At 37.2% G+C, this 25332-nt stretch overlaps 1 protein-coding gene across 5 annotated transcripts in view; it reads left to right on the top strand.

Moving 5' to 3' along the window:
• The window catches only part of LOC132141204 (stAR-related lipid transfer protein 13-like), a 50721-nt gene that overhangs the window by 16594 nt on the left and 8795 nt on the right, over nt 1–25332 (top strand). For 4 of the 5 annotated variants that reach the window (XM_059550520.1, XM_059550522.1, XM_059550521.1 and 1 more), the window contains 4 exons: nt 9922–9993; nt 16636–16717; nt 23154–23217; nt 23508–24802. In XM_059550520.1, coding sequence (XP_059406503.1) covers nt 9922–9993; nt 16636–16717; nt 23154–23217; nt 23508–24802 — 1513 coding nt within the window. The remainder of the gene's footprint in view (nt 1–9921; nt 9994–16635; nt 16718–23153; nt 23218–23507; nt 24803–25332) is intronic. The other variant, XM_059550519.1, reaches the window with a different exon arrangement.

The raw sequence follows: 25332 nt of genomic DNA, 5'->3' as shown, positions 1-25332 counted from the left end.
AAAGTGATACTTTTTCAGGGTCCTTTGATGAATAGGAAATTCAAATGAACAGTATTTATTAGAAATTTACTGTCACTTTTGATAAATAAATGAAATTAATAATTTCTTAAATCATATATTTATCTTACTAACTCCAAACGAGCTCATATGAACATTTTCACCGAATTTTTATACAGTGAAACAAAGCAATGCACTTCTATGAGAAAGTAGGTGGTCTATAAATATCCTTTGCTGGTTTCTTTGCCGGTCTAACAAGACAGATGCTCAGTGGCAGGAGGTTACAGTGGCTGTCAACATACATTATTTTAGAACACAAGTGATACTTTTGAAACATTTCAAAATATCAGTAACGGAGAAAGAGAGATTTCATAGCGTGAGAAATTGTGTAGCGTTTGAGCATGCATGTCAAATCAAGTTACCGACTATGCCGTAAAGAAAAAGAACTTAATTTTGTTTCTTTTTTTTATGGGATCAAAACATTGTTGACTTGCTGCTGCATTAATGTCTGCATTAGTTGGTGATTGATGCGTTTGGTCCCAGAATTGCAATATGAATGCAGTCGATTACATTTGTCAATTACGACTGAGTTGCTTAAACGTCAATACCATTAAAATGGTATAGACATGCGGTCGAATGTTTGCGTGATGTATCAAACTTATCAAACTGTTTTTTATTATTATTGTTGTTAATCTGTGTGCTTTTTAAAAAAAAGACAAATTCTCTTGAAATTTCCATGAGAGAAATTATTTTATTCCTTAACTGCATGACCATGTTGTAGGCTCTCAAATAGTTGCATGCAGAGCTAGCCGTGTCAAAAGAGCAAGATTATAGTGCTCTGTGTTATTCAGGTCACATATCAACACATAGAGACACTTACGAATGCTGTAAAACCTCAAAGCATGTTTTTGAAACAGCTGTTAGAGGAATGCTGATACACTCCCTGTATCACCAGAGCTTTATTTAGCTCAGAGCTGTGGCTGACATAAGGCCTGTCACGATAACAACTTTTTGTTATGTGATATAGTGCCCCAGAAGTAATTGTGATAATCGATGTTATTGTCATTTTAAAGACCATTTTATGCCACTGAACATAAAATCATAATGTAACAGCATAAAATGCAAGAAGGCCTACATGCTTCCAAATGACAACAAACTTTTAATTTTTGAGAATATTTAGATAGTTGAATTTAAGTATCCAAATATTAGATATCTTAAAAACCTTAATATATAGTAAATATAATGGGTGATATATTGCGTCACCAAAAATTATTAAGGTCATGTACATATACTGTGCTAGAAGTCGATATATTGAATATTGCGACAGGCCTAGCTGACATGTCTTTGGGCTGTATTGATGTTATAGATGTAGTGCAGTCAATGCTGAGAATTTGTAACTATTTTTCAAAAGTAACTCATTACATATTCTACAGAATAATTTAATAAAGAGTGTTTTTATCACATCCTTGTTTTATAAAACATCAAGCGGTTCACACAGTTTGACAGCGTGTATTGATCTGGAAGTATAGGACATGGTCATCGGGGATATCTTAGCATCCTGTTCACGCTCATGAGGACACAGCAGAAATGTCTGAAAAGACCCAAGTGAAGCAGCTGCCTTTGAGGCATTTACAGGAATGTTTTTGCTGTATGCGGAGACTAGTTTTGCTGTAGGGTTTATAATGGCTGGTAATGATGTGATTATTCAGACCTGTAGGGCTGGATATCAATTCCGATTTCAAAATTTAAATCTGATTCACAAGCTGTTGATATAATTCTGACTTTAATGCAGTTTGATCCTTTTTTGATTAATTTGGGTATATTTGGGGTCTTTTTAAAGGGTTCATGAACTACCTTTGTTTTTTTTATTTTGTACTGTTCTCCTGAGGTCCACTTATAATGTTATCAAGATTTTTACACACATCCTTCACAGATGGGCGCTGCTGTGTTTTAGGTTAAAATTGCATTAATACTCAGTACATATCAAATGATCTGTAATAACAGAAAAAGCAATAGTTATCATGCAATTACAACAGTTAATCACACTTTTGTGGCGTGACATCATTGTGTTTTTAGTTTCAATCTTTCTGAAAATCCTGTGGTGAAATGTGCCCTGCTTGTACTAATCCATGGTTTGGAGTGAACAAAGGACTAAGTCCATACTGACGCAGTCTGAAACTTCATAACAAAGAGAGTACTTCAAATAAAGTTTGTTTTTGTTTCTGTGTAGAACTGCATTTGCTGCTCTTGTCATTTACCTCCTATGTGAGTGAATTGGTTGGCTTGGCTACATTTACACTGTTGCAATGTAAGTTAGTGGTTCTAAATTCACATTAAAACACAGCTTCATGTTTTTTTTTTGCTCTAATTTATTTTTGGTTTTGTGCTGGTATTATATTTTGCATGCTAGTTTTAGGAATCTTTCCCCTGACATCACTGGTTATTGAACTGTGACGTAGCAAACCGAGGACTGTTCCAGACCTTGTTTCTGGGACAACCTTTGGGAAACTACAGTTTTAAGGAGAAAATACTCAGCAATAATGTTGATTTAATGGACTGGCAAATGGTTTGTCTAAATGCATATTATATTAGAAGCTCTAAAAGAAGCTCAGTCTGAAATGCTCGCTTACTAGGTCTGCATATGCAGATTGTTTTTTTTCTAGTTCGAAAAATAAGCTTTTTAAATGCTTTTTGCAAAAAGTTGTCAGATCTCATTGATGAGTTCAAATATGAAATTAAATGGTTATTTGACTCAAAAATATAAATTAGCCCATGTTTTACTCACCCTCAAAGCATCCTAGGTGTGTGTGTGTGTGTGTGTGTGTGTGTGTGTGTGTGTGTGTATCACACGGCTATAAAGGGCTCCTGTAGTGAATCGATGCATTTTTGTATTAAAAATATCCATGTTTAAAATGTTATAATCACTCTTTTCTCACTTCTGCTGACTGTCAGACATGCAAAACATTCCGGGCAGATGACGAAGAGCGTAAGCGTCGCACACACGACTGTAATTAGTGATGAACGTGGAGGAGAGACAGCAAAACTAAAAGCTGGTCACGAATTAGAAACACAAAATGAGGATTTGTAAAGAAAAATGTAGGAGGCTTTCGCTCAAGTAAGGAAACTTTACTTCCTCTGGTTTACTTCCTCTGTCGCGAAATTGGCATATCTCACAGGAACATGTGTGATGCATATGTCCTGTGTCATCCACCTGGAATGGCTTGCACATATGACACTCAGCAGAAGTGAGAAAAAAAGCATTGACATTTTAAATATGGATATTTTTCTTACAAAAACACATGGATTTGCTACAGGAGACCTTTATTCACCTCCCTGGTGTGCCTGGATGTGTGTGTTTTATTTGACTACTTTTGGAGTGTTGAACAAAAACACCCACCTACTCCCATTCTGATGCTTGGAAGAGCAACCCATTTTTTTTTTTTTTTTATATGACACTGATTGGATTTGTCTGAAAGAAGAATGTCATATACAACTAGGATGCCTTGAGGGTGAGTAAAACATGGGCTAATTATCATTTTTGGGTGAACTAACCCTTTAAATCGTAAGCTAAGTGAACAGATTTGGAGAATTTAATGTTTCCCCATTTAAAGCGATAAAATAGCTGTCCGAGAGGCCTTTCGAAGATGGTGAAATGACTTGCCTTAAAATGACTTTGCCATGTTTTTTGATTCATTAAAAAGAAATGGCTCATAAGTGTCTTATTTTGTGATTCAAGTCACACTGGTCACACTATATATTTGTTTTTGTTTGCGGCTGGCAAGGACAAATATTTAGAAAGCCATTTTTCTTTTTACATCTTTTTATTGCACATTGAGTGCAGACTTAACCTCACATTTGCAACTCGAATAAAATATAATGTCTTTTGTCATGGTTAGGGCTGTGCAAAAAATCAAATGCGATTTTCATGCACATCTCATCAGTAAAGACGCTCCTGTAATTAGAAGTATATCTCCAGAAGGTGCGTTCGGATCAGGGTTGCCAGGTTTTAACAACAAATCCTGCCCAGTTGCTTCTCAAAACTAGTCCAATCGCGCTTCCAGGAAGTTCCCCGATAAAAATTGCTTCCCGGGGTTAAAATATAAGTTTTTTTAGCAGGGTTGCCTTGGTAAAATTCGCATTTTAGGTGCTAAATATCACGTTATATGTATTGGGGTCGCTTCGACCCGCGGACATGAAAAACAACCACAGACTTGGCAACACTGGTTGGGATTTACTACACCGAGCCGTAATTCACTGACAATCTACACAAAATCGATGTTAAAATCGCAGGCGATTCTTTGTCGATTTTGAAAACAATTTTGTGTCAGTTGTCAGTAGACTACGGCTCTGTGTAGTAACTGCCGCTCCACCTGAACCAGTGTTGCCAAGTCTGCGATTGTTTTTCATGTCCGCGGTTTGAAGCAACCCCAATACAAATAATGAAGTGACATTCAGCCAAGTATGGTGACCCATACTCGGAATTTGTGCTCTGCGTTTAACCCATCCAAAGTGCACACACACAGAGCAGTGAACACACACACACACACTGTGAGCACACACCCGGAGCAGTGGGCAGCCATTTATGCTGCGGCGCCCGGGGAGCAGTTGGGGGTTCGATGCCTTGCTCAAGGGCACCTAAGTCGTGGTATTGAAGGTGGAGAGAGAACTGTAGATGCACTCCCCCCACCCACAATTCCTGCCGGCCCAGGACTCGAACTCACAACCTTTCGATTGGGAGTCCGACTCTCTAACCATTAGGCTAAATAATGTGATATTTAGCCCCTAAAATGCGAATTTTACCAAGACAACCCTTCCAAAAATGTATATTTTAACCCCGGGAAGCAATTTTTATCGGGGAACCTCCCGGAAACGCGATTGGGCTAGTTTTGGACTAGTTTTAAGAAGCAACTGGGCAGTATTTGTTGTGAAAACCTGGCAACCCTGATCTGAACGCACGTGCTGGAGAAATACTTCTAATCACAGGAGCATCTTTACTGATGAGATGCGCATGAAAATCGCATTCGATTTTTTGCACAGCCCTAGTCATGGTGCTCTTTTAGTATTGAAATCACTAGAAATCAAGTGTATCATAGTAAAGGTATCTGCTGGGGTCATGGATTGGAAATGATTGTTCATATCTACTGAAATAGAAACTAGTGAAAAATTCACAGATCTTTGAGAATCCATGAATTGGACATCTGCAGTAGAAAATTATTACTTTATTATCAGCCTCACAAACCGATATTAGTGACGGTCACTTTTATTACCATAACTCTTTAGACTTCCTGTTTATTGACCAGAGAAAGAGGGAGGGGGTGGCAAAAGGAAGAGAGAGGGAGGGGTAGTGGAGAAGAAGAGGGAAAAAGAAACACTTTACTTTTCCACCTTTCCTGAGATATGATGTGGTTTCTATATATCATGGTCGGAAAATCCCTGCTTTTCACACCATGTGCATTTGCTTATTTATTGAAAAATTCATCCGGATGGAAAATGTCAAGTGCATGTACATAAATCCTTTCCCTCAAATGTCTGTCAGACTTGTCGACTTTTGCTAGACAAATGTATGCAGTGGAGAAAATGTCAGAGAGAAGTGAGGCTGATAGCACCATCCCTCACTGAAAAAAAGAAATTAAATCAGCAGTGTAGTTATTTTGGACACCCCAAAAACTTTCACATATACATTTACTGATTTTGAAAATCTGAAGATTGTTTTTTTTTTTCTGTTGATTCATGATCCCATCCAGTAGTCTCTAAGCTTTGTGCTTTAAAATTTTTTTTTTCAGTTACGAAAGATTCCTGAAACAGTTATCGTACTATGAAAATCTCATGCTATTGCAACCCTATACTCTTGCCACATATCATATTTGTGGATGGAAAGCAGCATTTGAATGGATTGTCAGATATGCTTGACTTTGTGTGTGATCTAGAGGCAGTAGAAATGAGGGCGTCTGGGCGGGAAATCCCGGAGCACTGCTGGGAATCAGGGAGTTCTGGAATGCTGAAGGGGCAGAGCATGGAGGCAGGAAACGGACGAAGCTGATCTGATCATAGGAATGAAAAGTGTGTGTACGTGACCATTTGTGTTCATGTGCACATTAATATTTACACACATATTTTCATGTCTTCTTTAGTTCTCTTGGCATCTGATATTGTAATTTGGTATCCAGCGATTTAAAAAAAAAAAAAAAAAAACCTGTTGTTTTACTCTTCACTTTTCACTTTCGTTTCCTCTTGTGCTTTGGTTATGGCTTTTAGCAAACAGAATTGATTTTTTTTTAGAATCGCTTGAATAGACTCATGCATTTGCCCACAATATGTTTGTATTTTTCTATTTTAGCATCTAAAATATTTTGATTTTTTTCAGAATGCAATGCCAGTACACTCATTGCCAGTAAACACATTTTACAAGGTCATAAAAATCAATTAATTTGAAAACTTAAAAATTATTACAAAACGTATTCAGCATTTTATAAGTGATAGAAAATTATACGCACAAATGTGTAAGATTATGTTAATTTTACGTATTTCAGATCAGCAGCATATTAATGGGTTAAAGGTACAATTTGTAAGTTATTTGCAGTAAAATATCCAAAAACCACTAGGCTAGTGTTATATATTTTGTCCAGCTGATTACTAACAATACCTCTAATGTTTTCAACTACTTGTAAGTCATGAAACCATCATTCCACGCTCCTCCTTAGCGTCATCAAACTACGCGACTGTTGCTGAGAATAGTATTCTTAAAATGCATTCCAAATTCTGAATAATTTGTAATTTATAAATATTCACAGTATTTAGACGTACCCACGATAACAATATTGTGCATATTAATTACGTGATATATCGAATTACCAAATAACGGCACATGTCTACGTCTAGCTGCTTTGTTTTCTGTGGTATGGGTGTATACATGCTGCGGACTTCATGTGGAACATTAAAATCTCAATACCGTGTTCAGCGTGTGGGCGTGGTCACAAGAATATTTGTTTTTTGGCACTTATAACTTGCTCTGAGCATTCAACACATCAAGTTGGCTTCAGCCCCGCGATGCGGGAAAGCTGAACTGAGTAGCTGGTTACTCGCGCGCTGTGTTCGGTGCGCACGAGAGAGCCGCGTCTCACGAACAGCAACACTGAACCGAGCTCTCCTTCAAGACGTTCGCGTCCTCCTGCACCTGAACGAACAAAAACAAATCGCAGTTTAAACAAACAGAAAAAAAGAGCGAAAAGCGAAAGAGCTCAATTCAGCACACGGTGTTCAGGGCGCACGCAGAGTCTTCTCAAAGTCTTCTTGCTTTTGTACCGACAAATACATACTAAATATGTCAAAATACCTGTCTTGGAAAGCGTGTTCGAAAAGTCTGTGGTTATGTCTTAAGTGAAAGTAAAGAGTTGGAAAGAAATCAGATGTGTATCATTATAATGGGTGCATTCTCTTAAAGTGGCCGCGCCTAATTTACTAGCTCTGCTGTCAGTGTCTTTAATGTGTGAAAATGAAAGTATATCACTCACTGCTCTTGACTGAATTACATTGTAGTTTTAACAAGAATTTATCCACAGTCAAACAAAAAATATCTTTTTTAAAATTTTTATATTATATTTTTTTACTAGTGGGTGCAGGACACTAGTTCATTTATGTAAGTGAGTATAGCAAAATACAGCAAACTGTGAAATATTATACCCAAAAATTCTTCATACTGTAGACTACCAGTGAAATTGATAAAAATATATATATATATATATATATATATATATATATTAGGGACCTGACCATTTTTTGCTTAAGTGTTTCTTTCTTTAATTGCTAATGCAACCTTTTCACACCACCGATTGAACAAAATTAAGCATTGCTTGCTTGGTAACTGTTCAACAAAGTATGGATTGTTGTGTAAATATTGTCATACTGACAGTTGTCTGAAGTTTTGGTTGATTCCATTACATATCTTTCTATCAAAGTTATCTAACATTATCAAGAGGTATTTGTTCTGAGTTCTTGTCATATTTTATTACCAATTTCTAAACTATAACAAATAAACTATGATAATGTGAGAAATGTTGAAGGTGTCTGAATACATTTTGGTTTGACTGTGTATTTTATTTTACAGTGAAGACTATGCAGTGCTATTGTAAATTAGTTTCTGGACACCTACAAAAAAAAAAACATTGTGTAAATAGCACAAATAAATAAATAGAACGAACATACAGTAAATATTAAACCATTTGAAACAGGGCCCACTGGTACAACCTGCATCAGGGCAGGGCCCCTCTAACCCCCGCTGCGGCCCTGGGTTAAAGTACCAAGACGGAGCAATGCAATGTGTGTACTGTAAGAAATAAAACAAGAAGACATGTGGTTTAAAAGATGGCAAGTAAAATTAAAAGCACATCTGTATGCAATACAGTTTCATTATTATCCAGAGCAGCTTACTATAAAAAAATTTGTGCGACCAAATCATGTTTTGCGCCAGTAACTGAAAAAGTTAGTCGCACAAGTGCCACCAGTGGAAAAGGTTAGTGTAGTTCCCCGGATATCTCTCTCATGTCTCTTCATTGAGTATTCACTGAGTTACAGTTCATTTTAATGATGCGTTTCTAAATGAAGATCAACGCGGACCAAGGCTGCAGACAGCGCACCTTGTTTGTTATCTTTATTTTATAAATGCACAAAGTTTTGTTGTTGTTATGTGTGGATACAAATAAAAGTAGACCCTTTACATATTCGATATGTTTTGCTTTTATCTGTATGATCAAAACTGAAAGTGTCACTTAATTGATTTTCGGGGTTATCAGAAGAAAAAAGATGCCTCATAATGCATATACTCAGGGATTGACTCCAAAGCGTGTGCCAGAGATAGTCTTTAAGGGCTTTCATCAGACCGTTGCTGGCTTTTTATAAATAGGCCAGAATTTGAGATCCCAGCTCACCCTGACAGCTATATCAGCCCAGCCTGCTTATGAATACAAAGACTGTTACTGACAACATTTGCAAGCTGTGTATGATTGTTTTGGATTCGGTTCACACACATTGAACTCTTTTAAATTGTTGCTTTTTCATGTTTAGTCATAATGTCAGGTTTGTGCCACAGCTATTATTTTGATTGGCAGGGTTTCTGTTGAAAATGTTGGTTTCCCAGTTCTTGCCTCACTCAATAATGTCATTGGTTAGTCAGTGAATGTATTGATCTGATTGGTTAGTTTCCCAAATGGCAATGGTTTATGCTCAGAATTTTTATGCTAATGTGACCTGCTTATGAAATCACCTTATTGTTATTCGTGCTGCACAAAAAGACATTTTTTTTTGGCATTCACAGGACACAGTCGCAGTTAATCATGGTTTCATCAAATGCATATTCTGATATGTCATTCAAATATATTTCGCATTCTTTTAGGATTATGTGTTTCAGCATAATAAATCCCCATTTTATGCTATGCAATACCAAATCAATATATTCAATAAAAAATTAAAACTATTTTGCTCTTCCTCAAATGTACATCAAACTGTATTTCAATACTTTCTAGGGAAAATACCGGAGAATATTGAGTGTTTACTAGTGCTGTGTAAACTGTCAATCTTACATGGTGATCTTGCATGTTTCAAAACAGTCTGAAGTCATTGTCCATCACATGCACCATGTTCTTGATGTTCTTGTTTCAGTCTCATTGCATGCTAAACACAGACAAGCCTAATAATGTGACCACATATTATCTAAATAACCTTAAATTTATTCATGGTAAAATGAGTAATCAAGTCTGATGTATTCTGGATGTCTTATTTTAATTAAGTGATGATTAATGAAAGATACATTTCTTTGATTTAATAAAGAGCTTAACGTTAATTTTGAAAATGTTCCTTCATTTACATCAACCCTATTGAAAGAGTATATTGTCTTACTGATTTCGTTCATTCATATTTTTTCCCCCTCAGAGCTGGAGGCGAAGGAGGCCTGTGAGTGGCTTCGAGCGGCAGGGTTTCCTCAGTATGCTCAGCTCTATGAAGGTAATCCAGAACTCATCTCACAAAAGTCCACTCATCCCTTTATTTTCCACACTATTATCTGTCTCTTTCATTTGCCCCTTAGCTCTGCTCCTTTGTTTGACGCAGTGTTGTTTTCCCATTTTCTTTTCTTCTGGTTTCCCTCTGTATTATCCCTTTAGAAAGGTGCAGAAATGCTCTGTTTATGTCCGTGACTCAATGGATGGAAGCGCTCCACTGCAGAAAGCATTGGTATTATTTTGTTTCAGGCTTAGTGATTGGGGAAATACATGTGAGACCAGATGGCCTTTGGTTTTGGTTTAGATCCCTTTTGGGTTGTGAGTGTAAAGCCATGCTGAACCAAGTTCCACGGGAGCCAACACAGGTTCTGCAGATATTCAGAGCGTGCTTTTTTTAATCCTGCTGGCCCTAAGAGATTGATTTGGACCATTTCATACACACTGAAGTTTAACAAATCTGGAAAGCACATGCAGGCTCACTTCACATGTGGATTGGAATACATTCTGGGGGAAATTAATTTGAGTTTGAAATAATTGGCAGATTCGCTCAAAAGAAAATTCTTTCATCAGAAAATTTGATTCTGTCATCATTTACTCACCCTCATGTCAGTCCAAACTTAAAAAAATGTTTCCACAAAGCATGAAAGTATTTCCTGGTCACATATTTTCCATGTAATGAAAGTAAATGAGGACAGGTGCTGTCAAGTTCCACAATTACAAAAAAGCACAAAGTATGATAAAAGTGATTCATATTCAAGTCTTCTGAAGCTGTACGATAGATGTGTGTGTGAGGAACATGCAGACTGACGGCAGAAGGTCTGGGACCCTTAACCACTTTGAATGGCCAAGAGGACATATGACTGACTGTTAAACTGACTGACTGACTGATCGGTTTTCGGATCACCGGTTGTTCTTTCGGACAGTTCAATTCAATAAACCGGTTGAAGAAAACGGTTCACCGGTTCTTTTGCGCTAAACCTAATGACTTAATTTGCGATGATTGCCCTTGATTCAAGCCTTCGGTTTACCCGGGCTCAAAACATTAGCACAGAATCAGTTCAGAATCAATCATCAAAAGAATCAGTTCATTTCAGATGCTCTGTGTGTCTGTCTGCTTCACGCTGAATCACACATGCGCAGTATCATCAGCTCCTCGGTTCTCGAATCGGACGCGTCTGACAGAAACGGTTCTTGACTCGAGAACGAGTCAATCTTTTGTTCATTATCTGGCTCGGTGTTCCTCTTCAGTTCTCTCTTCATAGCAGTTCAGTCAGTGTACTGTTTGAGTACATGAATTACTCCGGGATATTGGTTTGTTTGAACTCAGAGGGAGTGTCAGCCACATTAAAAAAGTTAACAGCTTAAGTCATTTGTGGATTAATGCTTATTGGAGACGTGAACCGTTTTAAACAATTCAGTTCGATTTGGTGAACTGGTTCAAGAAGATCCGGTTAAATCGAATGATTTGTTCTTGAACCTGATATCACAAACTGCTTTGTTTTGAACTCTCTCACAACAGACACGGAAGAGAAGACAATGCTGAATAAAGTCGTAGTTTTTGCTATTTTTGGACCAAAATGTATTTTCGATGCTTCAAAAAAATTCTAACTGACCCTCTGATGTCACATGGACTACTTTGATTATGTTTTTCTTACCTTTCTGGACATGGACAGTAGTCCGTACACACAGTTTCAGTGGAGGGACTGAGAGCTCTCGGACTAAATAACAGACCGGTGTGTAAAACTCTTGGTCGTATTGCAAAGAGTCTATGCTGCAAATGTTAAATATTTCACATACTTTTGAAAATCCAGCGTGTAGTTGAACCTGATAAGCGTTCGTCATCACAATTGTAAACACAACGGCTTTCTTTTTTCGTCAGGAGGTTTGGCATCAGGAGGTTTGGCATCATGGCATCCTTGTTTTTTTTTATTTTTATGTGGAACGTTAAAGAACGTGACACACACGTTTCTTGGGAATACTGTATAATCCAGCCAATCCGATGACATCTTCAAAAATCCTGAAGCATTTCCATTTTTGGGTGCTATATGCATAAGACGTTCAGCCAACGGTTAAGCCGAACAGGACTACACATGAACAATAGAAACTTTTAGATTACTTTTGACATCATCTAACACTCACTTATATAGATATCAATATCAGTAAAATATTACCATTTTAATAACTGCTAAATGCTATTTATTTTAGCAAATTTAATAAAATTTTCATACTGTAATTTATATTAACACGATGCATGAATTAATTTTTGTCATAAATGTATCACTAAACAGAACTGCATTTTTGTCCTTAATCAGTAAAATAGCTTTTAAATCAAATTTGGCGTCATGAAACACACTCAATGTTTTTCATTGTTCTGTGATCAAATGTTAAGATTTCAAACTATTTTTTTAATCTGTGAACACTAGCTTTTTTAAAGTGATCTGTGGTCTCAAAAGGCCACACTATTATGATTCTTTACTTCCTGATGTTTTTACTGGTACAGCACCTGCAGGATTCTGTCGGTGATGCTGTGTAAAGCAGGCGTGCCTGTGACCCAGACAATGACAAATCCACTGACAAGTTCTAATATTAGCCTACTCAGATTTCACTGCAGGGCTGAACCTGCACCTGATGTAGATAAATCCAAATTTTGTAAAATCATCTGAGGGTAAAAATTTGAAAAAAATTTTCATGCATTTTAATAATAGAAGAGTGTCTTTTTGTTGTTGAAATTATGGTTCTCTTTTCATTAGTAAGCCACGATTCTGTCAGGTCTGTTTTTAATGTTTTTTAATCTAAAAACTTTGTGTCACCTTCCTAATTATGCCTTCATATGCTTTTGCATTTAAAATGTTAATTAAAGATAAAAACAAGTTGCAGGATGAAAACAAGGCTGTGAGAAATAGACTGTCTTTACAATGGCATGCACTGTATAAACTTTTTGATCACATCATTCCAAAACTCCCAACTCTCAATACTGTTTTAAAAGTTGTTTACTGAAGCTATTTCAGAAAGATGAACAATGTTTGGTCAGCTGAATGATTGGTAATGTTTGTTGTGAAACAACTGTACAATCCATTAAACATGCTGTCCCTCACGGCGTGTGTGTGTGTGTGTGTGTATATATATATATATATATATATAGATATAGATATAGATATAGAGAGAGAGAGAGAGAGCTAATCATACTAAATAATAGGGCTGCACGATGTGTCGTTTAAGCATCGATATCGCGATGTACGAATCCACGATAGTCACATCGCAGGATGTGCGATGTAGGCTGTCGTAGTTGATCCGTTATTCATTAACCGTACGGGCCAGCTACTCCCCTGCCCTTGACAGTGTGATTCGCGGATTAATTGCACAGCTTAACCATCATAGAGTGAAAGTTTATAATTGACAGGACTGAAAACCACATGCAAGTTTAACAGGGCAGAGAGAGAGAGGGAGCGCGAGAGAGACAGAGCGCGCGAGACAGACAGAGAGAGAGAGAGCGCGCGAGACAGACAGAGAGAGAGAGAGCGCGCGAGACAGACACAGAGAGAGAGAGAGCGCGCGAGAGAGAGAGACAGACAGACAGAGAGAGAGAGAGAGAGCGCGCGAGAGAGAGAGACAGACAGACAGAGAGAGAGAGAGAGAGCGCGCGAGAGAGACACACAGAGAGAGAGAGAGAGAGAGAGAGCCCGCGCGCGAGACAGAGAGAGAGAGAGAGAGAGTGCGAGAGAGACAGACAGAGAGTACATTAGAAGTACCATCAATGTTTATAGAAATGTATATGGATTTATTTTGCATGTAATTTTTTTTTTCTTATGAATATATATGTATTTTTGTTTTGTTTGTTTCTATTCTGCTATGTACAATGCTTTGGCAATATGTAACTTTGTATGTCATGCCAATAAAGCAAAATGAATTGAATTGAGAGAGAGAGAGAGAGAGAGAGAGAGAGAGAGAGAGAGAGAGAGACCGAGAGAGAGAGACCGAGAGAGAGAGACCGAGAGAGAGAGAGCCGTTTTCAAACAACACGAAATGAGAATGTAAGTGTGCTCACCCCATTTTTGTTTGTAAGAAAAAATATCGCAATATATATCGCTGAAAAATAAAATATCGCAATGTCATTTTTTCCCAATATCGTGCAGCCCTACTAAATAATTCCGTTTGTTTCGCTTAAACAAATGACTCTAATTGTTTTTTTCGCCTTCAAATTCTGCCACCTGCACAGTGCACAGTGATGAAAATTGAAAGGTGAATGCAGTGTATTTTCCTGCTTCATGACGCAGACTAAGCTGGCAGTGGCCTGACCCGCGTTGGCTGTGACAGAAACCGAGATGTGCTGAATTAATGATATGCTGGTTCCCAGGACGTTCCCGCTGTTCTCTGCGAAGGTCCTGTATTGTATTTTTTTAAAACCAATATACATCAAAGTGAACTTGGACTCATTCATCATCTTGACATTTACATAAAAATAACTTTAAAAGAAGATGTGACGTTAAATAAAGCAGGACTTTGATACAGCGCCTGATCACAGAGTAGCTGCTATGAGTCGCTATAGGTCAGTGTTGTGGCATCGTGTGATCTCTGTTGTGTATTGATGTCCAGTTTCAGTGTAACAGTCAGCAGTTTCCAACTTTTATCTCTGCATCATCCCCTGACGCTCTGTCAAAACTCAGTAGTCGCAGCTGTCTTTTAAAACTGCAGAAATGCTGGTGTGTGTTTTGTCTCTTTGCAGATGTTGAAAACAGGCCCATGTGTAATAATACCTTTTGAAAATTTAGCTTACGGCAATAAAAGATTATTTCATTACTGGAAAAAATAAATGAGGATAATTGTTGTCACTAAAGCATGGAGCATAAACAAACAAAATGGTTGGGCTTCCCCAAGCCACCAAGAAAATAACTGGACTTCAAATGAGGAACACTATTATTTTCTATTCTACATGTATGCTTGTATTTTTAGGAAAACAAAACAAAAAAATTAAATGCAGTAGACATGGACGCTTGTTTGTTCATTTGTGTCTGGAATTCGCCTTCTGAATTTGAGCAACCAACCTGATTTCCTTCAAACAGAGTATGAAATAGAATAACTTAAAAAGTGTGTGTATAAGAAAACTTGTTGGTGTTCCTTGAACTCCTGACATTGTGAGAGAAAGAGACAAAAAGAACTTCTCGTTCTCTGGAAAAAAAAAAAAAGCATCTTTTAAAGTTCACGCTGACACTGTATGTGTCATGCTGTATTGCTTACTGGAGAAATGCCTAGTTTGATTTAAGTGTAACTTTGATTGGCAGCAGGTTGATTTCTTTTTCTTTAGTTCTTGTGGTGTGAACTGAATGCTTGCTGGCACTACTTCCTGCACTACTGTCATTAGTTGGACCTGGAATTCAGAGAGGAAGGAGGTTGAAACAAAAGCTGGAAACGAGACACCTCAGCAATGCTGACGCTCTCTCTCTCTCTCTCTCTCTCTCTCTCTCTCTCTCTCTCTCTCTCTCTCTCTCTCTCTCTCTCTCTCTCTCTCTCTCTCTCTCTCTGTCTCTGTCTCTGTCTCTGTCTCTCTCTGTCTCTGTCTCTCTCTCTCTGTCTCTGTCTCTGTCTCTGTCTCTGTCTCATTTCATCTCATCTCTTTCATTTAGAACAGTGAGCTGTAAGAACGGCTTACATTTCCAAAAGCCTACAGTACTCTGACAAGGAACAAGTGTGTATATCTGCTCAGAAACTGACATGACTCTAAGCTCTTTTTCACGTCAGAGGCAGTTTTTACAAACATGAGCATCAGCATGGATTAAAGCATACACGCACTCTTATATCAAATTTGTGCATACACACACTTTATAAATGAGGCCCATTATCTATTGTGCTAACAGGGATATGTTCAAATCTGACCTTTATGTCTCAATCTCATCCCACCATACCCTCTCTCCACTTTCCTGGCTCTTCTCTCTTGTCCTCTACCAAAATAAAACAGAAAGAAACATACATCTTTAGTCATGAAACTAAATATATTCATGTAAATACTGTACAGTGTTTCCCATAAGATATTAGGGTTAACCTCTTTCCCCCTGAAATTTTTTTGTACATTTCAATTGAAAGTGAAATGGATCAATCTGATGTGTTCATTGAAAAAAAAATAAAAAAGTAAAAGTTTTTGCATTGACTTTCCATGACTTCAAAGTGAACTCAAACCACTTTTTAGTTTACATTCACAATGACGTGTTGTTGTTTTTTTTTTTAGGATTCCAAACAATTAGAAATTTGTTTTGATTTTTTTCATTATATAAACATTATAACATGTATAATATAGAGTTATAGCAAAGTAACACATGAATGTCAATTTTATAAATGTTGATGTGCGTACGCTAATAAACTGTTTATTAATTTTTTTTTGTCACTGAACATACTGCCCTGACAACTCAAACTCAATCTGAAGATTTATGCATGCTCGCAACCACATGCAAACACTTTCTTTTTCTGCTTCCTCATGTGAGGGTTAAAGTTGACCATGTCCTGTGATGTTTATGTGATTCCTCTTCCTTCCTCTTTCTCTCTTTCTCTCTTTGACCACTGGATTAAATGTAACAGTTGGTCTCAGTAGGTTTTAATTACCCCTATTATGCAGTTGAATGAATAAATGAATGGGTGCATTTCTGTGTGCCTTCAGCCTCTCTGTTCCCCATCGAGATCTCTGCTGTGAGGAGAGACCATGAGTTTCTGGATCAGGACTCTCTCAAGGCATTATGCAGGTGAGAAACCATTGCATATTCACTTAAATATTAATTACAGTGCTTTAAAAATATTCCATCCTACACTGTAATCCCCTCTGGTTTGCTTTTAACTTCCTATGTACCTGACTGCACTATGGCATTCAAGATAGAATAACACATGGTTAAAAATTCATAAAGTATACTAATAATAATGTGTTTATGACATACATTTAATTATATGAGTCACATGTCATGAGGGGGCCTCTGATATTTTCTATAGTCGTTCATTATGCATCGCTAATCACCATGGCGACAGGCTGTTGGTTTCAGCAGACTTTGCTACGGTTCATCGTTCTGTATTTTTTATTTTTATTCTTAACTTAATTCTTTTTCTCTTGACCCCTCAATGTGGAATACGTGATTAAGTGACCGGTCACACCTGCCCAAGTCACATTGGAGTTGAATGGCCTTTTTCGAAAAGATAAGGAATAAACAGAGGAGGAAATTATATTTCCTAGGGTGCAACTGGTGTCACTGGTCCTAAGGTGATAGAAAAAGAGAGAGATGGAAATTGGATATACCATTTGTCCCACAGTGGCTTGTTACACACTGTATGCTTGGCTGCTAGCTACTGATAAAAAAAGAAAGAAAAATACCTTCAAGGAGGTTCAATAAATTAAGAGAACTGAAACACACACACACACACACACACACACACACACACACACACACACACACACACACACACACACACACAGCAAAATGTGAAATAATAGAACTCTAAGTTATAGGCATGTGCATAGTTATCTACATTTAAGCTGTGAAGAAAATGAAGCTATATGTGTGTCTCCTAGTGCTGGATTGTATCCAAAATGTTGGATTCAATGCTTAACTGATATCTTCAACTTATAAACAGCCATGGGTGTCTGATGGAAGAACCTTTTAATAGAATAAATATTTAAACTTCCATGATTTGAATTAATTTCATTATGGTGTTAAGCCTTTTTTTTAATGTAAAATGTAATATAATATGAGAAGACCATTGAATGACTGCTGCAAAAGCATCAATTTATAAGTACCTTACCCGTTATGGTGCAGGGTTCTTGTCTTAAAATGTCTCATAAAAAGTATTAAGCATCCTTAAATTGTGTTATTAATTATAATTTTAAGAGATCTTGGGGTCAGAAAAAGGTGGAATCATGATACAGCCTAATGTGAATATTAAACTTCAAAAGGCAATGATTTAATTAAATACATGGGAGCGCTGCAGATTCTGTTTTCAGTCTTGCATTTCAGAGTAGTTTACAATCAATTAATAGCATTCATTTGTGATCGATCATTGAAAAATTATGACCACATTTCATGTAATATATTGCAGATGGAGATAAAATATGCACTTAGTTATAACCATGTTTTTTAACAAGGAGCTGGAAGTAGTAAAGCTTTTAAAATGTTGAGGTATATTTCTGGCTTGTTTACAAATCCTGCATTATGCATACAATTATTTACTTTTTCTCTGGATATTATTGGTATTGTGGTTATGCAGTATCATTTAATTTAATAAAATCTCTTGTAGCTTCTGTCTGGGTTACCCTGCCACTAGAAGCAAAGTCTAAGACCATTATTTTGCACATTAAATATATGTATTTGACTATATACAGGTTCATCTCAATAAATTAGAATGACGAGGAAAAGTTCATTTCAGGAATTCAACTCAAATTGTTAAACTTGTGTATTAAATAAATTCAATGCACACAGACTGAAGTAGTACTGAAGTCTTTGGCTCTTTTAATTGTGATGATTTTGGCTCACATTTAACAAAAACCCACCTATTCACTATCTCAACAAATTAGAATACTTCATAAGACCTACTTCATTTTTAGTGAATTGTTGGCCTTCTGGAAAATTTGTTTCATTAACTGTACATGCACTCAGTACTTGGTAGGGGCTCCTTTTCCTTTAATTATTGCCTCAATTTGGCGTAGCATGGAGGTGATCAGTTTGTGGCACTGCTGAGGTGGTATGAAAGCCCAGGTTTCTTTGACAGTGGCCTTCAGCTCATCTGCATTTTTAAGTCTCGTGTTTCTCTGTGAACTTGCTCCATGCAGAGCCTGTCTCTGTTTGAGTGAATATGTAAGTGTGGCCATGTTAATGATCAGTCAGCTGTCTACTGTAAATTACTATGAGATTTATTCATTTGGTATTGTGTATTTTTGCAGGGCATTTTCCTCGACTTAATTTCTACACTTCTAAGGCAGTGGCTGTGAATGTAGAAGACATGTTTACATTGGAGCTGTAGTCTAGTTGTTAGTGTTACATTGTGATTGTGTTGATTAAAGGATTTGGTTCAGATCAGTGTCATAAATCAACCAGGGCTTAAAACAAGATAGCTTCTAAAATACAAAAATAAGCCATATATTATTATTATTATTATTATATATAAAAAATCACGTAGGGAGCAGTATATATTTATTGTGGTCCTTTGCCCCATAGAATTTCCTGTTAAATTTTGAATTTCTTCTTGATCCAGTCCTAAAAAAGCCTTTAAAAAAAGGAAGGAACAAATTTAGATATTTTTGAATTCTGCTGATTCATAAGATGACCGTTTACATTTTTACATATGGCAGATTGCATCCAAGTTATACATTTTATCAGTTACTTACATTCTCTGGGAATCGAACCCATGACCTTGGTGTTGCTAGCACCATCAATGCTCAAGACACAATCAGAGTTTTATTTATATTCTATTGTGGAGTTTTGGTTCTCTTTGGGGTTCAGGTCTGGTGAGTTTGCTGGCCAGTCAAGCACACCAACACCATGGTCAAAATTTCTTGGTTAACGGCTGCATTGACTTTGGTTTTCAAAAAACACAGTGGACCAACATAAGGCTGCGGTTCTCTCGGTTGGTTGTGCATCTTTTTCTTCAACACTTTTTCCTTCCATTTCAACTTTCTGTTAACATGCTTGGATACAGCACTCTGTGATCAGCCAGTTTCTTTAGCAATGAATGTTTGTGGCTTACCCTCATTGTGAGGTTGTCAATGATTGTCTTCTGGACAACTGTCAGATCATCAGTCTTTCCCATGGTGGTGTAGCCTAGTGAACCAAACTGAGAGACAACTTTGAAGGCTCAGGAAACTTTTGCAGGTGTTTTGAGTTAGTTAGCTGTTTGGCATGTCACCATATTCTAATTTGTTGAGATAGTGAATTGGTGGGTTTTTGTTAAATGTGAGCCAAAATCATCAAAATTAAAAGAACCAAAGACTTAAACTACTTCAGTCTGTGTGCATTTAATTTATTTAATACATGAGTTTCACAATTTGAGTTGAATTACTGAAATAAATGAAATTTTCCACGGACATTCTAATTTATTGAGATGCACCTGTACTGTGCTATATTGGTACAGAAAGTGCCTTTGTTTTAAGACAGTATCGCATCAGCAAAAACTAGTGTCACTGATCTAAAATAAACATGTATTGGTTTTTACATAAACTAATTCAATACATATGTATATATTGAATAAAACATGTTGAGACTATGCCCCAGTCTGTTTGATGAAGTAAAATAATCTGAGATCCATGATTTTGATATTGTATATGTCTTAGCTCACAACCCTAGTGTGTATTAGTATGTTCAATCAAAGTTTTGCCTGGTTAAGGTATTCACTCTTGCAGCAGCACTATTAAAATCAGGCTCCTTGTACAAAACCACTTGCAAAACTCGCACCCGATGACCCTCTTGCATTTTAAGAGTTTAGGTTACTAGTGCACTTCAAATTTCCTGACTGTCTGTCTGTGAATTTGCATCACTGCTTGAGTGAATATGTAAGTGTGGCCATGTTAACAAATAGCTTTAAGATGAACTAGTCTGCCAAGTATACTTCATCAAAAATGCAGAGGTGAAATGTCCTGCTGTCAGTCAGCTGTCTACTGGAAACCGCTATGAGCTTTATTCATCTAATAGTGTATTTTTTGCAGGGCATTTTCCTCGACTTAATTTCTACACTTCTATGGCAGTGGCTGTGAATGTAGAAAACATGTTTACATTGGAGCAGTAGTCTAGTGGTTAGTGTTACATTGTGATTGTGTTCATTAAACAATTTGGTTCAGATCAGTGTCATAAATCAGCCAGGGCTTAAAACAAGATTAGCTTCTAAAACACAAAAATAAGCCATATATATATATTTTTTTTAGATAAAAAAAATAATAATAATTTACTGTTAAAGTTTGAATTTTCTCTTAAAAACAGTCCTAAAAAAGCTTTTAAAAAAAGAAAAAGAAAAAAAAAAGGAAGGACCATATTTAGATCTTTTTGAATTCTGCTGATTCATAAGATGACCATTTACATTTGTACATATGGCAGATTGCATCCAAGTTCTACATTTTATCAGCTACTTACATTCTCTGGGAATCGAACCCATGACCTTGGTGTTGCTAGCACCATCAATGCTTGAGACACAATCACATGTTTTATTTATGTTGTATTGTGGAGTTTTAGTTTGATCCGTATTCTTAATAATCTGAATTTTCTAATTCTTTCAAAAAAGAAAGAAAAGACAAGCAAGCCAACAAAGTTGCTTAGTTAACTCATATGGGAAAAAAGAAAGAAAAGGCAGACAAGCGAAAAAATCTATCTAATGATGCATAAAGCTAAATTCTTTGAGTGTTTGTGTTCTTTCGAGCTTCTTGTTAGAACTCTTTATCCTTATTGTCTTCCTACTGATTATAATTCACAAAGAGTAATTCGGTTAATATATTGAGGAGCACAAACTCACAGACTCTTTTATTATCTGTATCTTAAATGCCACACCAAACACACTCCCCTCTTGTGTCTTTGTGTTTTCTTGGATTAGTTTTGGTCTGTCATGCAGAAAAAGCAATATTTCGAACAGAAATCCTGTGGCCACTCGTGCCAATCGCTATAGTTTGACTTAACATGTTACTACTGTGAGCATTGGTGCAAATCAATTCCCATCAGTCAAAACAGAGTCATTTATGCTTGTAGTTGTTCATGTGTGACTGTATTGTGACTGTATTTATCTTTATCTCACAATATCTATTTCAACTGTAATGAATTTTTTTCAGCTCAATCATAAGGAGACATTTACATACATGAAAATGATTCATAATCTTACATATGCACAGATAAGAGGCGGAATGAGATCACGCAGCACACTAATTAACTGAAAGGGCCAAATGCTCATGAAGGCATCGCTTACGAGGTTACTAACATCAACTGTTAACAGATTGATAATCAGATAATGACAAGGTGATGAATGCCTCACTACCTCTTACAAAACTACTGTCATGTCAGAGCTGATCGGGCAGATGGATCCACAGATGGAGGGAGCAGCAGAGTCAAGTTCAAACTGTTGTAGAAAAGATACATGAGCTAAAAGATTCATCACTGTCAAGTGTGGCATTAATGCAATTCAGTTGGGAGCATCGTCAGGGCTCAGTCAACATTGAGAAAAACACACACAAACTCACTGAATGTGTTGATCTTTGTGGCTTGGATAAGTTGGTGAGAGAATAACAACAATAAAGCTAAATAGTGCTCTGGCATTTGCTGTTAACAGTATGTCCATATTTGCATTGCTGTTTTACTTTGTGGTTTTGTCTTAACCACAAGAACATATAATTTGTATTCAAATTATGCTGTCATTTAGCTGACACTTTTATTCAATGTGACTCGTACACTAATTAAAGAAACAGTCCCTTTGAGGCAAACTGAAGTTAAATGTTTTCCTCCGACACATTGGCCTCATTTACACTTGATATTAATGTGCCCTTTCAAATGAGGAACGATCATAATTACAATTTCCAAGCACATGAATGACCAAGCAAAGTCACATTTACAAGTCTGTTACCTGAGTGATGCCACAAGTGGTGTGCCGATGTGAAACATAGTGGAAACACAGAGCCATAATATAGATAATCTATATATAGAGAGAAATCAAGGATTTGAAAGCTAGTCTGCACATAATTTTAATTTAACATGGCATGCTGTATTTTCAGTCATTATAAATGTGTGATGTACTGAACAGCTAATACAAAACTAGTGTAACGTTAGCAATATGAAATATAGCTAAATATTTTTGGTTAAATACTATGTATAAATAAGTGATATAAATGAATGATTTCTCCTGTTAAAGGGAGAGTCTATTTACACCTTACTATACCAGATCACCACTTGTCTATGAATTTCATAATTTCTTTGGTTTTGTGACATTGCTCATATGTTTACTTGGCAAATATTTGACAAAAATCTGAATCCACACATAATTTAGTGTGGATGCTTATTTGAAGATGATTTGTGAAGTTTTATGTTTTGGTACATTTTTAAAAATTTTGAAAGGTTATTTTCATGCTTAAAAATTCAACCTACTGCTTTTTTTTTATATTTACCGATCAAGATTTTTAAATCATACATCATTCAAATATTCTTTTCCTTCTGTCTATGTCTGTGTTTTTAGGAGGCTAGCAACCCTGAACAAATGTGCTGCGATGAGCTTAGAGGTTCATTTCCTGTGTAAACAGGTAAACAAAGAAGCAAGCCATCCACTTCTAATTCAATTATGTGATCTGATAGTCTGCAGACAACTGCAACTTTGCTTTTCTATTTGCATTAGTTTTTACTTCCAATGGATGGTAGCTTAAACACTTAACTTTAACAATCCTTTTAAGTCAAATCTTTGCCCTTGTGTTCTTGCTGTTTTTAGTAGAGGGAAATCTGGTACTCTTGTTTAGCTACTTTGCTTCTTTAACAATACTTTCAATGGAAAAAGCTTTTCATTATCTAAGGGTGCCCATTTGTGTGTTACCTTTAGCAGAGTGAGGACTCTGAAGAGGATGACGCATGCGCCCTTAGCTCTCGCTGGGCATTTCAGCGTGAAAGTAAAACTTGGTCCCGTCTCCGCTCTCTTTCACCGCCCCCTGCCCCTGCTGCCACCCGGGCCTCCACTTTACGACCCTCAGGCAGTAGCGATAGCGTGCTGAGTGACATTAGTCTCCTAGATGTCACCTCACTGACCTCTGACCTCAGTGCTAGCAGCTTAAGCTTAGACAGTGCCCGGGAAACAACTTTTCCAAAAGTTACAGCTTTCAGTGAAGTCACAGTGGGTGAGGGGGCATCATCAGTTTGTGTCTCAACCGGCCAAGATGAGAATGATGACACCGGATCCTCATCTTCCCTGCCGTCTGTAAGAGAGAAGTCAAAGCGTCCTTCTAGATCGTTTTTAAGGAGGAAAGAATCAATAAAGAAGCAAGAGATGGTCCCAAGGATAATTTCAACGGTAACTCAACACCAGCCACCCTCAGGCCTGCACTGTACATCTGATGCAAGTTTGCCAGGCCAAATCACAAATAAGTGCAGAATTGCCAAAGATGTGACATGGAGGTCACATACAAAATGCCAGAGTAAAGTTAGCCCGAAAGCCACTCGGAACAAGCCTCACAGAGTATGCCTTTACCTGGAAGACTACCAGTTAGCTTGGGAGATACCCAAGTTAACCAATCAAAACAACTGTCTGAGGAAAGAGGATCATGTGGTCCACCTCCCTTTTGACCACAAGCCTGGAACTTTCCCCAAGTCTCTCTCAATCGAAAGTCTCTGTCCGCTTTCTGTTTCTCAAAGTCCTGACCATATTGACTGGGCAGGAGAATATGGAGACCTGTCCTTGGATGGAAGTATTAGTCGCAGTGCGTCGCAAGACTTTCTCTCAGGTTTTGGGAGGAGGAGGAACTCTCTGAGCTCAGTTGGAAGCATTTATGACAATATTTCCGAGACACCAGGCAGTCCATGTGATATTTTTGACCCTGGAAAAGAGAAAGCCTTTCAGCATCTGGATGACATTCTACAGCATGTACATGGGCTACAGCACAACATCGACGAATGGTCGCGGTCACTTGGCATTCAATCGCAGGACCAATCAAATGTGGAGACTGAATCTACAGCTGACACAACATTACCCAGCAGTCTGAACTATGATGAGCAATCCATGTCGGATGTTGGGACAACCGTGAGCGATTATGATAGTCCAGGAAACTCTGTGAATGAGGGAGAAGGAGAAATGAGAGAAAGGAGGGACTCAGGGGTGGGGGCATCACTCACAAGACCCAGCAGGTGAGTAAAACTGGTGGTTAGAGTTGATAGGAAATTCTGGCCTGTCCACACTGCAGAGTGATGTTAGCACTTATCTAGACAAGGAGTATCTAGTGCTGTGAGATAATGTGATAGAGAGTGAGAGATACTCAATTTGTCTTTATCTGGAGATGGTGACAGCTGTGTGTACCTTGAAAGCCTACTTGCAGCTCACCTGTGTTCGGGATTTAATAATTTTTTTCTTCTCACCGCTATATTAATAACATAATTCCGCTTCATGCAAACTCATCACTGATAAAGATTAAATGACCTAGAGTGGAACCCTGGGGTATACCAAATTTGTTTTCAGGAAAAATGCATTTTCTGTCTTAATCAGTTTTGTTTTCCAATGAAAGTATTTAAGCATTCTTAAAATAAGATAGATTTGTAATTTTATAGAGCAAAATTGTGTAAGATACTAAGGTAATATTACTATATATGTATATATACATATATATACATTATTTTATTAACAATAAACCTCATTAATGTTATGGTTATGACAAGAACAA

This window comes from Carassius carassius, chromosome 5, assembly GCF_963082965.1.
Source record: "Carassius carassius chromosome 5, fCarCar2.1, whole genome shotgun sequence".
NCBI classification, from domain to species: domain Eukaryota; kingdom Metazoa; phylum Chordata; class Actinopteri; order Cypriniformes; family Cyprinidae; genus Carassius; species Carassius carassius.
Note: the sequence above shows the minus strand (reverse complement) of the source record. Positions and strands in the feature narration are given on the sequence as shown.